Consider the following 14896-nt stretch of genomic DNA (forward strand, 5'->3'; position numbering starts at 1 on the left):
GTCTTGCTGTCACTCCAGGAGCATCAGCGAGCACCTGTATCGTTGAGCGCCTGTGTGGAGGAGGGGCTGCTGCACTGTGTGCCTTTGGCTGGATGTGGCACTTGACCTTTGGTGCTCAGAGATTAGGAGAGCAGTGCCTGAGTGCAGAGCTGACTGCACTCCGCCCTTGTGGTGGAAGAGTGGAGCAGGCAACCAGCTGGCAAAGATATCCTCCCCAAAGTCCCCTTGTGTGTCCTCGGTGATTTCACAGTTTGGTGACAGAAGAGTGTCCTCTTGTCAGCCTCTGCTGCTCTGAAGGATGCTCTCGAGAGGCAGGCTCGGGCTTTTGCCCAGGTGGGATGGGTTTGGAGGATGGTAGAGGAAGAAGGGAGCTGTCACTTCTGTAGGCATTAAAATGAGTCAGTTATTTACAAATCTACCCCTTTTTTTTAACCATCGAGTGTGAAGGTCAGTAGTTAATTTGTATAACTATGATTTCACATGTTGACTTTCCTTTTTCTCTCAAGATTAACAACACAGGGGCCATGAGAGAAAGGCCACAGCACCTTCTTCACGTTCACCTCCGTTATGTTCTTTAGTAGCCGTGTAATAGTCAGGGTTCTCCAGAGAAACTGAACTCCTAATAGCATGTGTATATGTATATATGGAGAGAAAGAAAAAGATTTATATTAAGAAACTGGCTCGTGTAATTGTGGAGGCTGGCCAGTCTGCAGTCTGCAAGGCAGGCCTGCAACCTAGAGACCCAGGGAAGAGCTGATGTTGTGGCTGGAGTCCGGGGCCATCTATAGGAGAATTCTCTCTTTCCCAGGGGACCTCCGTCTGTCTCCTTTAAGGCTTTCCACTGATTGAATGAGGCCTGTCCACTGTATGGAGCGTAATCTGCTTTATTCAGAATCTCCTTATTTAAAAGTTAATCTTACCTACAAAATATCTTCACAGCAATATCTAGACTGGTGTCTGACCAAATATGTAGGTACTGTGGCCCAGCCATGTTGATACATAAAATGAACCATCACAAATGGCTAGAGCCATTCCACCTGATACTGCAGTGGATGTCCTAGAAGGTGCTTCTACAGAAATGTCCTGGGTACCTTTGAGCAATTGTGAGTCATGAACTTTTCACCCTAGAGTGACACATGCTCATGCATGTAGAATCTTGTGAACAGTTGTAGGGTTATGGATCCGTGCTTAGAGCCTATCCAGGGATCCTAAGGAGTCAGTGATTCTCTGGTTAGAATCCATGTTATAGGCCCTTTTGTTCTTGGGCAGCATTATGTAACCAGTGTCCTCTGTCTGTGGTTCTGTGTCCTTGGTGAGAAAGGCAGAGCTGCCTTCAGGGAACTGGGCTCATTGCTGGGAGTCAGAGCCTTTCCTGGTCACTGTGCCCCACACGGCTCCTACAGTCCTTACAGCAGTGCTTATCCTGACTTTACAGAAGAAGGCACAGAGGCTTGGAGAGGCTAATTCACTTGCGCAAGGCAGTACAGCAGATAAGTGGCAGAGCAGGACCTAAACCCAGACCAGAACGCAGGCTTGACTGATACCTCTGTACCCACCCAGAGCAGGGAGAGTGTCCCCCAAGTAAGGGGGAGGCTGTACAAGGGTCATGCGGAAGTTGTTCTGTTATCACATTAGCTCCTCATTTTTATGGCTTACAAATGGGTTGGTGTTATCGAAGAGAGAACTGCTCACATGGGCTGTGAGTTGAGTCCTTTCTCTGACATTTCTCACTTTCTGGATGCTGATCTTCCAGGGTAATGGGCTTCCTAAGCACAGATTATGAAGTGAGTGGTATGTGTGTGAGCTGGCAGTCTCTCACACTAGGCTTGGATATCCTTTAATTTAGGAGAATCTTGACTTTCATTTCTCCCTGACTTGTAGCTAAACCGCGTGAATGGCACTTCGTCACCACAGTCACCCCTGAGCACGTCTGGCAGGGTCGCTGCTGTGGGGCCTTACATCCAGGTTCCTAGTGCCGGAAGCTATCCTGTCCCGGGGGACCCCATAAAGCCCCAGTCTCTCACTATTGCTTCAAATGCTGCCCATGGAAGATCCAAATCCAGTAAGTGGCCCGGCCCTCTTCCTGGGGGAGAATTCAAGAGCTGGCAGGGAGGTTTGTGGGGAGGGGGGTGCAGCAGGGCCGGGGCTAGGGCTTCTGAGGCTCCACCTTACGTCAGACTCCAGGCTCAGCTCCCTTGAGGCACTTAGTCTTTCTGGGCAGCGTTTGGGGAGCTGTGTGCCACCTCAGTAATGACCCTTAAGTGAGACCAAATTATCTTTTTTTTTTTTTTTTTTTTTTTGAGACAGAGTCTCACTTTGTTGCCCAGGCTAGAGTGAGTGCCATGGCGTCAGCCTGGCTCACAGCAACCTCAATCTCCGGGGCTCAGCGATCCTCCTGCCTCAGCCTCCCGAGTAGCTGGGACTACAGGCATGCGCCACCATGCCCGGCTAATTTTTTCTATATATATTAGTTGGCCAATTAATTTCTTTGTATTTATAGTAGAGACGGGGTCCCGCTCTTGCTCAGGCTGGTTTCGAACTCCTGATCTCGAGCAATCCGCCCGCCTCGGCCTCCCAGAGAGCTAGGATTACAGGCGTGAGCCACCGCGCCCGGCCCAAATTATCTTTATTGAAATGAAGGTCTTACTGTGTGGCTGTTCAAAACTCAGTAGAGTTAAATTAATTAATTAATTAAAACTCTGACCCTCAAGTGTTCTCTTATACCGCAGGTTTGTTTGCCCCTGAGGGCGCTGCCTATGGCCAGGCCGAAGGTCTGTCCCTATAAACAGAGCACTGTTACTGGTCTTTACTTTCCCCACTCAGCACCCTCTACGCTAATCAAAGTCTACAAACCATTGCTTTGGTCTTTGCACAGTTGTGCTGTGTAAGGACTCGGGCCTCCAGCTCCACGCTCAAGCACACTCATGTGTGACATCCCAGCCAAGAACAAGGCCAGCTCTCCAGTCTGATTGGATTTTTTTTTGACACAGAGTCTCACTCTGTTGCCCGGGCTAGTATGCTGTGTCGTCAGCCTTGCTCACAGCAACCTCAAACTCCTGGGCTTGAGCAATCCTCCTGCCTCAGCCTCCTGAGTAGCTGGGACTACAGGCATGTGTCACCATGCCTGGCTAATTTTTTCTATATATTTTTAGTTGGCCAATTAATTTCTTTCTATTTTTAGTAGAGACAGGGGTCTTGCTCTTGCTCAGGCTGGTTTCGAACTCCTGACCTCGAGTAATCCTCCTGCCGTGGCCTCCCAGAGTGCTAGGATTACAGGCGTGAGCCACTGTGCCCAGCCTGGATTTTAAACCAATGCATTAAAAAGTCAGGATTTCTTTGCAATTAGACTTTCTTTGTGACTGGGGTTGACACGTTTTCTTTAACGTGACAGCATCAGGAATCCATGTCCTGACATTCAAAACATTCCTTCAGGCCGGGCGTGGTGGCTCACGCCTATAATCCTAGCACTCTGGGAGCCCGAGGTAGGTGGATCACTCAAGGTCAGGAGTTCGAAACCAGCCTAAGCAAGAGCAAGATCCCGTCTCTACTATAAATAGAAAGAAATTAATTAGCCAACTAATATGTATATATAGAAAAAAATCAGCTACTCGGGAAGCTAAGGCAGTAGGATTGCTTGAGCCCAGGAGTTTGAGGTTGCTGTGAGCTAGGCTGACACCACGGCACTCACGCTAGCCTGGGCAACAAAGCGAGACTCTGTCTCAAAAAAAAAATAACATTCCTTCATTTTTGAAAACAATTAATTCTACTCTCTGGCTGTCAGACCTATATTTTGAGCCCCTTTTTCAGGATTAGTGGTCAGTTCTTGTTGGTTTTTTGTTTGCTTCATTCTCTCCTGCCTGGTGCTTGGTAAGAACAGAAGCACATCTGCTCCTTCTGGGGAGCTCGGGGCTTGCTCTGAACCCAGTAAGAGGGAGACACTACCAGCCTTCAGGGCCATGAGCCTTGCTTACATCTGTTACAGCCACACCTCAGCACCCAGCAGCAATCTGGTCCGTGTGAGCCCCTAACTGAGCTTTCCTTGATAAGCTGTTGTTTATAGTTTGAACCATCCATGGTAGGAGTAGCTATTCATTTGTTTCCAGTGACAGGTAATTCGCGCAGCCAGCTACTTTCCTGCTAACTTCATTTGAAAATTGCCACGCTGAGAACATCTCCCATTTCCCCTTTCTCTGTCAGTGTGTCCTTTGCTGCCTCACAGGGTTTGCAAGAAGACACCTTACAGAATCCTAGTGTTGGTCTTTCCTCTGGGGCTTACCGTGACTGGACACAGAAAACCTGTGTTAACCCCAATCAGGGGGCAGAATCTCAGCCCAGACGTAGAACTGTAAATCTCCCTGGTGGGGACTCTTAACCCTCGCAGTTGGCTGTCCTGGTTCTGTGTCAAACAGATGGCCACAGTAAACCCAGAGTGACCAGCTCGTGGATAGTGTCAGACCTCGACGTCGGGCCTGACTGCGGCTCCTCGCAGCACTCGGCAAGCCCGTTCATAAACCGTATGTTGGCTGACAGGCTTGGCGGGACACTTGCAATCCTCTTTAATATGTACAAAATCAGTAATCATTTGTTTTTCCAAACTGAAAAAGGTCTGCTCATCACATCTAGACTTGAAAAAGATGCCACACAAACATCATTTGTTTCAATAGGTGTGAAGTTTGGATGGGGCCACACACCTGATCATACTTAGAAAGGGTTTGACACCAAGGGACAGACGCTGGCACAGTACGAGTTTTGTTTTGGGGGTTTGCATTTTAAACATTAAGGTGATTTTCTGAGTTCATTATGAGGCCTTTGCTTTTTTTTTTTTTTTTTTTTTTTTTTTTTTTAAGATAGAGTCTTGCTCTATCACCCCAGGTAGAGTACAGTGGCAATAATTGTTCCTTTATGATATAAATAAGTGATCTTTCTTATGTGCCCTGCCTTGTTGCAAAGAAAGGAACCATGGCTGGTTTCCATAAAATGTCTCATTGCTGGGGGATTTCAGAAGCAGCTAGACAGCCACTTTCCCTGTGACCCTGTGGGAGGGCACAGAAATGCAGCTCCCTTGGCACTGGTCCCACCCTCCCTCCTGGATCTCAGGTGGGCCCTGCTTTTCCAACATCAGCCCTGAGTGTTCCTCCAGGTGCATCCTTGGTGAGCCTGTGAGTTTCTGGCCTATATATCCTTGGCATCTAATGTGTAACCAAGAGAGGATGAAAGCACACACACACCTGGCCTGGAAGGGGCTGACAGGCTACATGAAGCCAGGTGACAGTTTTTGCTGGGGCCTTGGAATGCCTCACCAGGGCCCGCATGTCTTGGAACCCTCTGCCCCGAGCGCCGTTGAGTGGTATAGCGATTGAGCCCCAGTTGTAAGCCCAGCGCTGGGGCTGCAGTGCTGCTGCGTCGGCGTTTGGCTTAGGGGCAGGCTGTGCACGACCACTGCTGGTGGGGCCAAGGCTCACTGCGTGACTCAGGCCTGCTCAGAGTGTGGTGGAGAGGCTCGTTCTTTGTGTTCTATGAGCCAAAGGTTTTGGCTCGAGTATTGTGAGAACCAGTGATTTCTCTGCTGCTTCTTAGTTATCCCCTCCTGCCTGTGCTGGCACGTGGGATGTGGGAAGGGGATGTGCTGTTGCTAGGAGGCCCCCAAACAGTCCCCTCTGGTGTCTGTCCCATATTGCTGATGGGGCTGGCAGTGTCGACCAGGGAACACTTCTGTACCCTTTTTCAGTTTGGAAAATGCTCTGTAAAGAACACATCATCCCAGTGGCTTTCCTGAAAACTTGAGTTGATGACTATCTTTCTAATCACTGCAACAGAACAACAGAATGGTAGTCTGTTCCTACTGCCACGTAATCAGTGGGAACTTGCTCTGGCCTCCTGTGATCATAAATTATTTTAGAGGATAGAAATTTCTAACAGATTAATGTAGAATTTTTATCTTAATAATGAAAGTAGTACAGGTCAAACCTATTATGAGGTCAAAAGGTGAATCTTTTTTGATTGTTGTATGTAATTTATAAATAGTATTTGAAAAATGCCAACGCTTAGTCAGTGGTGTTATAATGGATTTGACCTGCATTTAAATGGGGTGCAGCCCTGGGACTACACTAACTGAGTCTTCGTTTGGTCTTTGAGGCTCTGGCAACACTTGGAAGCGATTTGGGCACCATCCTTTGGTCCTGTGCATGGGTCTGTGGGCCCTGGAGGAGATGAACAGCTCTGCACGTGGGTGGCGGGGCTGCTTGCTGTATGGAGCTCTGGCGGGACGCGACATCCCTGTGCTCTTTCTGTTTCTGGCAAGGTATTAGTCTTAGGTTGGTTCAACTAATTTTAAGAAAAATTTTTACTCAAATTCTTTGTTCTTTTCAAGCTAATGATGGAAGCTGGCCAACATTAAAACAGAATTCTAGCTCTTCAGTGAAACCAACACAGATGGCCAGTGCGGACTGGAAGGACCCGGGTATGGAGGGGACTCTCAGGCAGGGCACCATCTCAAGCCAGCCTTTGCCCTTCTCGGCGTTAGGAGCTACGGAGAAGCCGGTAGGCCATGTGTCTTTATCATAAAACACAAGTTCTTAACGACATCACTCATGCCTTCATCTTAAGTAAGGGGTCTGAGTCGTCATGAGGCAGATTAATCCTGTTAGTGTCCAAGTCACACCCAACGTCCTAAATGTGTTCCTGGACTTGAGAGCCTGAGAAGTGCACAGGTGCCTTCTGGTCAGGACGTGGGTGTCACTTCTGCAGACAGGCAGTGGCCTGCAGTGTGCCCTCTGCCCTGGTCACAGCCTGACTGAGGGGATGCCAATCCTACTATGTATATTCTTGGGGCTGTGGATCGAAATTTGCTTAACTTTTCAAAGACTGACTTTGTTTTTCCTCTTGACACTTAAATTTAGGGCATCGAGATTGGTAAAGTGCCACCTCCCATCACTGGTGGGGGCAAGCAGCTGCCCCCAAGCTATGGGACATACCCAAGTCCTACACCTCTGGGTCCAGGGTCGACAAGCTCCCTAGAGAGGAAGAAAGAAGGCAGCTTGCCCAGACCTGGTGCAGGCTTGCCAAGTCGCCAGAAGCCTACCCCACTGCCCCCGGCAGGCAGTGCCTCCCAGCCCGGCTCCTCACAGCAGATTCAGCAAAGGATTTCTGTGCCGCCAAGTCCCACGTACCCAGCGGGGCCACCTGCATTTCCAGCTGGAGACAGCAAACCTGAACTCCCACTGACAGTGGCCATTAGGCCCTTTTTGGCTGATAAAGGATCAAGGCCACAGTCTCCCAGGAAAGGCCCCCAGACGGTGAATTCAAGCTCTATATACTCCATGTACCTCCAGCAGGCCACACCACCCAAGAATTACCAGCCGGCGGCGCATGGCACCTTAAATAAGTCAGTTAAAGCAGGTATGGTGGGTTTACACTCTCCTTCTCTTCGTGCTGGGAAATTATACTTTTAATTAAGAAAATACTAATCCATATCCTTACATTTGGGCCACATGCTATTTAGAATGAACTTAATTGCTATTAAAGTACAGCCTTGGGTGTGAGTGTGGGAGGGAAGTAAGAGGAGCCATGCGTGGGGTGAGGAGTTTGTGGGGCCTGAAGCTCCCTGGCTGCTTGTCTGAGTGTCCACCTCCCTGTGCTGCTTGGGAAGCCCAACTCCAGGAAGGGTGAGATCTCAGGGATTTCCTCTTTTCCCTCTTGCTTCATGGTAACTTGTGGCAGGAGCTACCCACTGAGCAGGGGGTGGCTTTGCTGCTTAGGAGCCTCCCCCAAAACCCCACAGGGGAGAAAAGCCTTGGTTTGAGGTGTTCTCGGAAGGCAGATGAGAGGATGAGTCTTACACGTTTTACCATGGCCAGTGACCCTCATGAGAGGATCCTATGGGTTGGGTCTAGGCTGGGGCCTCCCAAGACATTCTTGGGCGCCGGCTGTAGCTTCTGGATGCACAGTTCAGGGATTCCTGGGTGGAGGTCACCCTGCCCAGGGACCTCCCCAGTGGTGGTGTGGTGTTTACCTGTGGGCAGGTTTTGGCCACGGTGGAAAAGACCTAGACGTTATCAAGAGCTCCTGGCCCACCAGGTGAAACCTTTCTGCTCTGAGGAGGTACATGTTTTTGAATTACTCTAAGGCTTTAGTAGTTTTGTCTTTTTCCTTGGCCAGAAAACAAGGCAGGCTTGAGGCAAGGAAAGTCAGATTAGCAATTTTTCCTCTTTTGGAAATGCTCCAATTCTGGAAACCCCGATGTAAAAACTTGTGCATTAGAGAGAGATACTGCACCTTTCTCAAGGAGTCAGTGGAGGTTCTAGGAACAGGTTTCCTCAGGATTTAAAACTTGAATTTGACAGCAGCAGCACACTTGCATGTCTCTGTAGGTGCTACCTCTTGTGGAATCGAGATGCTCAGTGATCAGACTCCAGCAACACTGTTGAAATTGCCTGTCTTTTCTGTCTCCTGCAGTATACGGTAAACCCGTTTTGCCATCGGGTTCGACATCTCCGTCACCGTTACCGTTTCTTCATGGGTCGGCGTCCACCGGCGCGTCACAGCCTCAGCCGTCTTCAGAGTGTCCCGAGAAAGAGCCAGAGCCGGACGGCCCTGCCCCACCTGCAGACGGCAGCACAGTGGAGAGCCTGCCTCGGCCGCTCAGCCCCACCAAGCTCACACCCATTGTGCACTCCCCGCTGCGCTACCAGAGCGACGCCGACCTGGAGGCGCTCCGCAGGAAGCTGGCCAACGCGCCCCGGCCCCTGAAGAAGCGCAGCTCTATCACAGAGCCCGAGGGCCCCGGCGGGCCCAACATCCAGAAGCTGCTGTACCAGCGTTTCAACACCCTGGCTGGCGGCATGGAGGGCACCCCTTTCTACCAGCCCAGCCCCTCGCAGGACTTCATGGGCACCTTGGCCGATGTGGACAATGGAAATACCAATGCTAATGGCAACCTGGAAGAGCCCACCCCTGCCCAGTCCACAGCCCCACTCCCTGACGAGCCTGCCCCTTCATCAGATGCCAATGACAATGAGTTACCTTCCCCTGAACCAGAGAAGCTCATCTGTCCCCAAACCATCCACCAAACCCCTGAGCCTGCGGAGGACAATAACAACAACGTGGCCATGGTGCCTTCCACAGAACAGGTCCCAAGTCCTGTGGCTGAGGCACCGTCCCCAGGGGAAGAGCAAGTTCCTCCACCATCTCTTCCCCTTGTTGTCCACCCTCCTGCAGCCTCCACGGTGGGTGTCCTTGCTAGACCAGCGCCAGGCCCTCCTGGTCATTCGTGCACCCAGGACCTCTGGGGCACTTCCCTTGTGTTAGGCTGTGCTGGGAGCAATAGGAGTCAGGAATGTCCCTGTCTCAGGCCCTCTGAGTTGGGCCTAGTGGGGAGAACAGTCACGTGTCATACAGATAGCTGTGGCACAGGGGAGCCTTTCCCGGGTGACTGGTGGGGAGCTCTAGGAGGCTTTCCTGTGGAAGGGGAGCCAGAAAGAAGTAAGAACCATCTAGACAGAGGGCCCCTGGTGGGAGGTCAGTGTTGATAGAACAGAGAGTCTTCAACAAGGTCCTCTCTGCTGGGGTCTGGTGCCTTGGCAGGAAGAGTCCTGTGGAATGTGGGAAGGAACCAGCTGCTGCCTCCCTGGGGCTGGCACCAGGTCCAGCAGCTTGGCAATCACCTGCCACACTCCTTCCCACAGGAAATGGCTGACAGCCCAAACACAGCCTTGTTCCCTGTGAGCACAAGACAGAGGCTCCGTCCGGGGCTCTCCTTCGGAGCAAGCTCTGGGCGGCAGTTGGCACTGGTGGCCGGGCCCTCATTTAGGGAGGCCACCTGGGTGCTGCTGCTGCTCCAGGGGCTGCTCGTGTAGCCCTCCCTTAGGCTCTAGTTCCTGCCACACCTTCCCACCCAGGTGGTGCTTCTTGTTCTCTCCTCGCTTCGGGAGATTGCCTTTAATCTAACAGCATGCTTCATCCTCATTCCCACAGAGCAAACGGACCAACCTGAAGAAGCCCAACTCCGAGAGGACGGGGCACGGTCTGAGAGTCCGATTTAACCCCCTGGCGCTGCTCCTAGATGCTTCTCTGGAGGGAGAGTTTGACCTGGTGCAAAGGGTCATCTATGAGGTGAGCTGCAGCTGCCTGCCACTGCGTGCGTGGGGGGGCGGGCAAGGCTCTCACGCGCCGTGTGTCCTAGGTGGAAGACCCCAGCAAGCCCAACGACGAAGGGATCACCCCACTGCACAACGCCGTCTGTGCCGGCCACCATCACATCGTGAAGTTCCTGCTGGACTTTGGGGTCAACGTGAACGCTGCTGACAGTGACGGATGGTGAGGCCCGTGGGAATGTGGGGTTGAGGGGCTCACTTTTCCCTACTTGTCAAATGGTAGACATGCATGTTCTAGACAGTCTGGGAGTATGGAAGAGAGAGCAAAAAAAGGCACCTGCTGTCCGCATGCCTTTGCATGTCTTCCCAGCCTTTCCTTTCGTCACCTTGTTAACGGCGTAGCTGTGGCTGTGTTCTTTGTGTGCCTGGTTGTAAACACGGTGACCTAAGCAGTCTGCTAGTCAGTTTCCTCTCTTCTTACACTCTATATGAAATGGATGAATTCCATGTTCCATATGAAAAGTAACCTCAGCAATTCCCCTTTTGTCAGACGCCAAGCTGGTGTTTTTCTTTTCCGCTTGTCTTCAGGAAGAGGGCCCACTGGTCCCCCATAGGGGTTATTTTGAACTTCCAGATGGCTGTCATTCTGCTGTATTTGAGTTGTGGTAAAATATAACATTTTACCATGTTAGTCACGTTTAAATATACATTTTAATGTGTCATGTACATGTACATTGCTATGTGATGAACATCTATTTATAGGCCATTTCTAATTATATGCCCCCCTTTTCAAAAATTTATGTGTGATCCAAAACAACTTGTTAGTAGAAATCATGCCATTAAAACTGCGCAGAAGCGGCTTGGCATGGTGGCTCATGCCTATAATCCTACACTGTGGAAAGCCAAGGCAGGAGGATCGCTTGAGCTCAGCAGGGTGAGATCTGCCTGAGCAACAGTTGAGACCCCATCTCTACCAAAAATAGAAATATCAGCCAGGTAATGTGGTACACACCTATAGTCCCAGCTACTCGGGAGGCTGAGGCAGGAGGATCACTTGAGCCCGGGAGTTGGAGGTTGCCGTGAACTATGATTGCGCCTGTGAAGAAACTGCACTGTAGCCTGGGCAACAGAGCAGGCTCCCCCCCCCCCAGAAAAACACCCCATAGAAGCTTGCCTGGCACAAAAGCACAGCACCTTCCATGAGTGTTCCTTAGAGGGCTGCTTTGCACAGGGGCCAGGCAGCTCTGGGGCAGCGCCAGACCCACGTTGTCACACGCACTCTGCTTCCAGGACACCGTTGCACTGCGCCGCTTCCTGTAACAGCGTTCACCTCTGCAAACAGCTGGTGGAGAGCGGCGCCGCCATTTTTGCCTCAACCATCAGTGACATTGAAACTGCAGCAGACAAGTGCGAAGAGATGGAGGAGGGCTACATTCAGTGCTCACAGTTCCTGTACGGTATGTGGGGGCCCAGAGCACCGGCGATTTTCCCCTGGGGCTGCAGTGATGCTGTGGACCATGGTGCTGCCACGGCAACGGCCCTTGGGGCCAGGGAGAGGCCTGCAGTTTGACTGGAGCACAGCATTCTTGAGTAGCGTGCTCTCATTCCTGAAACCATGTTTGGAAATCCACACTGTTAGAAGGAGTCTGTGGTGGATAGCCAAGAAACCAAAAGTGGCTTGGCTGTGCTTGGCAGAGATGTTGCCCCGTTAGACAGAGGAGCTGGGGGAGGGTGGTGGCCGGGCAGCATCTTGTCTATACACTTGATGCTGGGAAGTCTCCACCCCTGTGGTGGCCTGGGCTTGGCTGCTGGTCCCCAGAACCACTTTGTGAGTTAGTCTCATGTCTTAATTAAGCTGCTTATCCAGGGTCAGATTTTCCAAGAATCGGAACATCTTCTGTGTTCTGAGGGTTAAACACTCAAAAGGCATCGTTCGCAGGTGACCTGAGAACCTGCTCTGTGCCCCACCCGCATTAGATCCTGCGGATGAAGTGATAGATTAAAACTGCCAGGCGATGCTCTCCTCCCCCTCCCCAGGCTCCCACAGACAGAGCCGGCAGCAGCCTCGAGGGCTGTCTGGTAGGGCTGGGGAGGCACAGGAGCCCCGGGGGGCCCAGCCCCTGGGCGTGGGGAGCAGACTGCAGTCACGGTGGCACTTGCAGAGGCTCCCTGGCACTCACCACGGCAGGCTTCGGAACCAGCGTCCTGCAGAAGGGGCCTTGCTCGGGGACTCTCGAGTGGCTGTGTGCGCCGCGGTCACGGTTCAGTTGTGTGTGGTTTGTTCGCTGCCATCCGAGAGCAGGTGTCACTCCTTTAGTTACTGAATTTTGGAAATGTGAGTTACAGGTTTCACTGTAAGAAATGCCTTTTAGAACAGCCCCTTTGCCTCTGGGCTCAGGGGCTCAGTAGGACTGTCCTGCGGGGCGGGGGTGAGCGCGTTAAGCCGGGAGCACCAAGGTCTCGGGGAGGTGGCAGGAGGTGGCGTCCTGGTCTCTACGGTGTCTCGCCTCGGTCACCTCGGCCGCCGCCCTCCGTCAGGCCGCTGAGAGCTGCCCAGCAGCAGCACGTCCACCCCGTCCCTTGAGCCGCTCCTCCCTGAGGCCACCCTGAGGCCTGACCACTGTTCTCTGGCCCCAGGGGTGCAGGAGAAGCTGGGTGTGATGAACAAAGGTGTGGTGTACGCTCTGTGGGACTACGAGGCCCAGAACAGTGACGAGCTGTCCTTCCACGAAGGGGACGCCCTCACCATCCTTAGGCGCAAGGACGAAAGCGAGACCGAGTGGTGGTGGGCTCGCCTTGGGGACCGCGAGGGCTATGTGCCCAAAAACCTGCTGGGGGTAAGCACGCCGAGCTGTCCTCGTAGCATGGGGCCAGGGCAGGGGCTACCTTTCTCCAAGCCTCAGTCCCCCGTCCCCGTATGCAGGCAGGTACCCGCTCTGCGGGTCGGTGGGAGGCTTGTGCAGAACCCCTGGGGGCCCAGGACTGGGCGCACAGGCAGGAGCTGCCGGGCGCCGGCTCGGGCACATACTGAGAACTTCAGCCAGCCGCTCGCCTCACCCCACCTAGAACTCCCCCCATCTAGAATTCTTGTAGCCCAGACGCTTACGGGACGGCGTTGGGAGTTGCAGGTTGCCAGCTCCGTGCTGCGTGTCGTTGCACGGTCTGGGCAGAGGGAGTGCCTTGCTCTCTCCTCCTGTCAGCCTCGGGGGTGCCGGCAGAGGCTCCTTACTCGTTCTGCCACTTTCCCTGGGCTCCTGGCATCTGCCAGGTGCTTAGGCCGACATAGCAGAGACATCAGCCCACCGGACCAGGGGTCTGCAGACAAGTTTTTAGGTGGTAGGAAGTGCTGTGAGGGAACAGGATATTCTCGGGTGGGGGTGCCCTTCAAATGGGGCTTAGGGAGGCTCAGAATGAAGAGGTGACGGCTGAGGTCAGGCCCAAGGGAGGAACGCGCCTTCTGGCTGTGGGGGATGGGGAGGGCTGGGCTGAGCTGAGGGAACGTGACTCCACTGGGTGCCTCTCCTCATCCTGCCACATCTCCTTGGTCCCCAGCTGTACCCACGGATCAAACCCCGACAGCGGACACTCGCCTGAGCGTTCTTCGAGCACCGCGTGGTCTTGCCAGCTACTAGGAGCCACTGAAGAGACGATTCTGTCTCCCCGGGAGCGCTGAAGCTAGAAGCGGTTTTAATGGTGCTCACTTTAGCAGACAGCGTCCACAATGTGAATCCCCGCAGCTCCCGGGGAGGCCCTTTCTCCAGCTTGCGCGTGACTGGGAGAGGTACTTTTGCCTCCAAGAGGACTTGAGTTTTGCCAATTACTGTAAACCCAAATAAATACCCAGCTTTCAAAACACCCACCCCTGTTGCCAACAAGCCCCATAATTACCCCCTGGTTGGTTGCCAGTGAAGACAAAAGCTCTTACTGTCTTGGCCCCAAGGCTCACTCATTTCAGATGTCACCACAGCAGTGAAGACCTGCAGCTGTTGGGCCTGCCCCCAGCTACAGCCCTGCCCTCCTGCTCCTGAAGGTCAGATGCCACCGTCCCTCCTCACCTCCCCCGAGTCCTCTTCCTGTCATCACCAAAGGAGCCCTGTATGGAAACTTCTGTCCAGTGCTGCCCGATGTGTGTTCCTCAGTGACCACCCTGTGTAGCCACTTTGGGGTGTTCTGCTTCCTGTTCTGGTGTTGGTCTAGGTCACCCAAAGGTGGACGGGTGCCAGCCTGGTGCTGGACTTCCGTGCCACGGGCCCCTAAGACCACGTGACACAGCCCGGAGCACCTCGGTGCACACTCCTCTGAGTGCACCTGGACGCCATAGAGGGCAGAGCTGGGGGCCACAGTCACCTTCGCCCTACTTCCAGCCTCATGGCAAGGAAGGACGTCACCGAGGTATGGATCGCACGTACAGGCTTTTTATATACCAAAAGTATTTTTTGACTAGACCATTCGAAACTACCAGAACTACATTGGAAATGTTTTTTTCTCTTCATTAAAATACAAGCCCTTAGGGCTTTATTTTTCATGTATGAGTCTTGTGTATAATTTATGTATAATGTGTGTATAGATCATTGATACAGTGTTACAGTGCTGTCTCAGTCACCCCTGAGCATTGACTGTACAGTGTGGTGCTGAGATGTGAACGCCCTGTGGAGCAGCCACTACGGGGTGTGGCCACTGCTGTCCCCGACACTGCTGATGCCTGTAAATGTGCACAATAAAGCGCTGTCTCCCCCCGTGGCTGCGCGTGTTGTGTTCTAGAGTCAGACTGAGCTGTCACACAGGTGACCTGGACACAGTGAGAG

General features: G+C 52.6%; 1 protein-coding gene across 3 annotated transcripts in view; it reads left to right on the plus strand.

Annotated features, from left to right (window-relative positions):
* The window catches only part of PPP1R13B (protein phosphatase 1 regulatory subunit 13B), a 78774-nt gene extending 63943 nt beyond the window's left edge, over positions 1–14831 (plus strand). For all 3 annotated transcript variants that reach the window (XM_012746381.3, XM_012746380.3, XM_076003662.1), the window contains 9 exons: positions 1882–2062; positions 6371–6540; positions 6900–7398; positions 8455–9224; positions 9973–10110; positions 10181–10314; positions 11382–11548; positions 12729–12928; positions 13644–14831. In XM_012746381.3, the coding sequence (XP_012601835.1) occupies positions 1882–2062; positions 6371–6540; positions 6900–7398; positions 8455–9224; positions 9973–10110; positions 10181–10314; positions 11382–11548; positions 12729–12928; positions 13644–13685 (2301 nt within the window). In that variant the 3' untranslated portion in view covers positions 13686–14831. The remainder of the gene's footprint in view (positions 1–1881; positions 2063–6370; positions 6541–6899; positions 7399–8454; positions 9225–9972; positions 10111–10180; positions 10315–11381; positions 11549–12728; positions 12929–13643) is intronic.
* Positions 14832–14896: the final 65 nt, after the last annotated feature.

This window comes from Microcebus murinus, chromosome 6 (assembly GCF_040939455.1).
Source record: "Microcebus murinus isolate Inina chromosome 6, M.murinus_Inina_mat1.0, whole genome shotgun sequence".
Taxonomy (NCBI): domain Eukaryota; kingdom Metazoa; phylum Chordata; class Mammalia; order Primates; family Cheirogaleidae; genus Microcebus; species Microcebus murinus.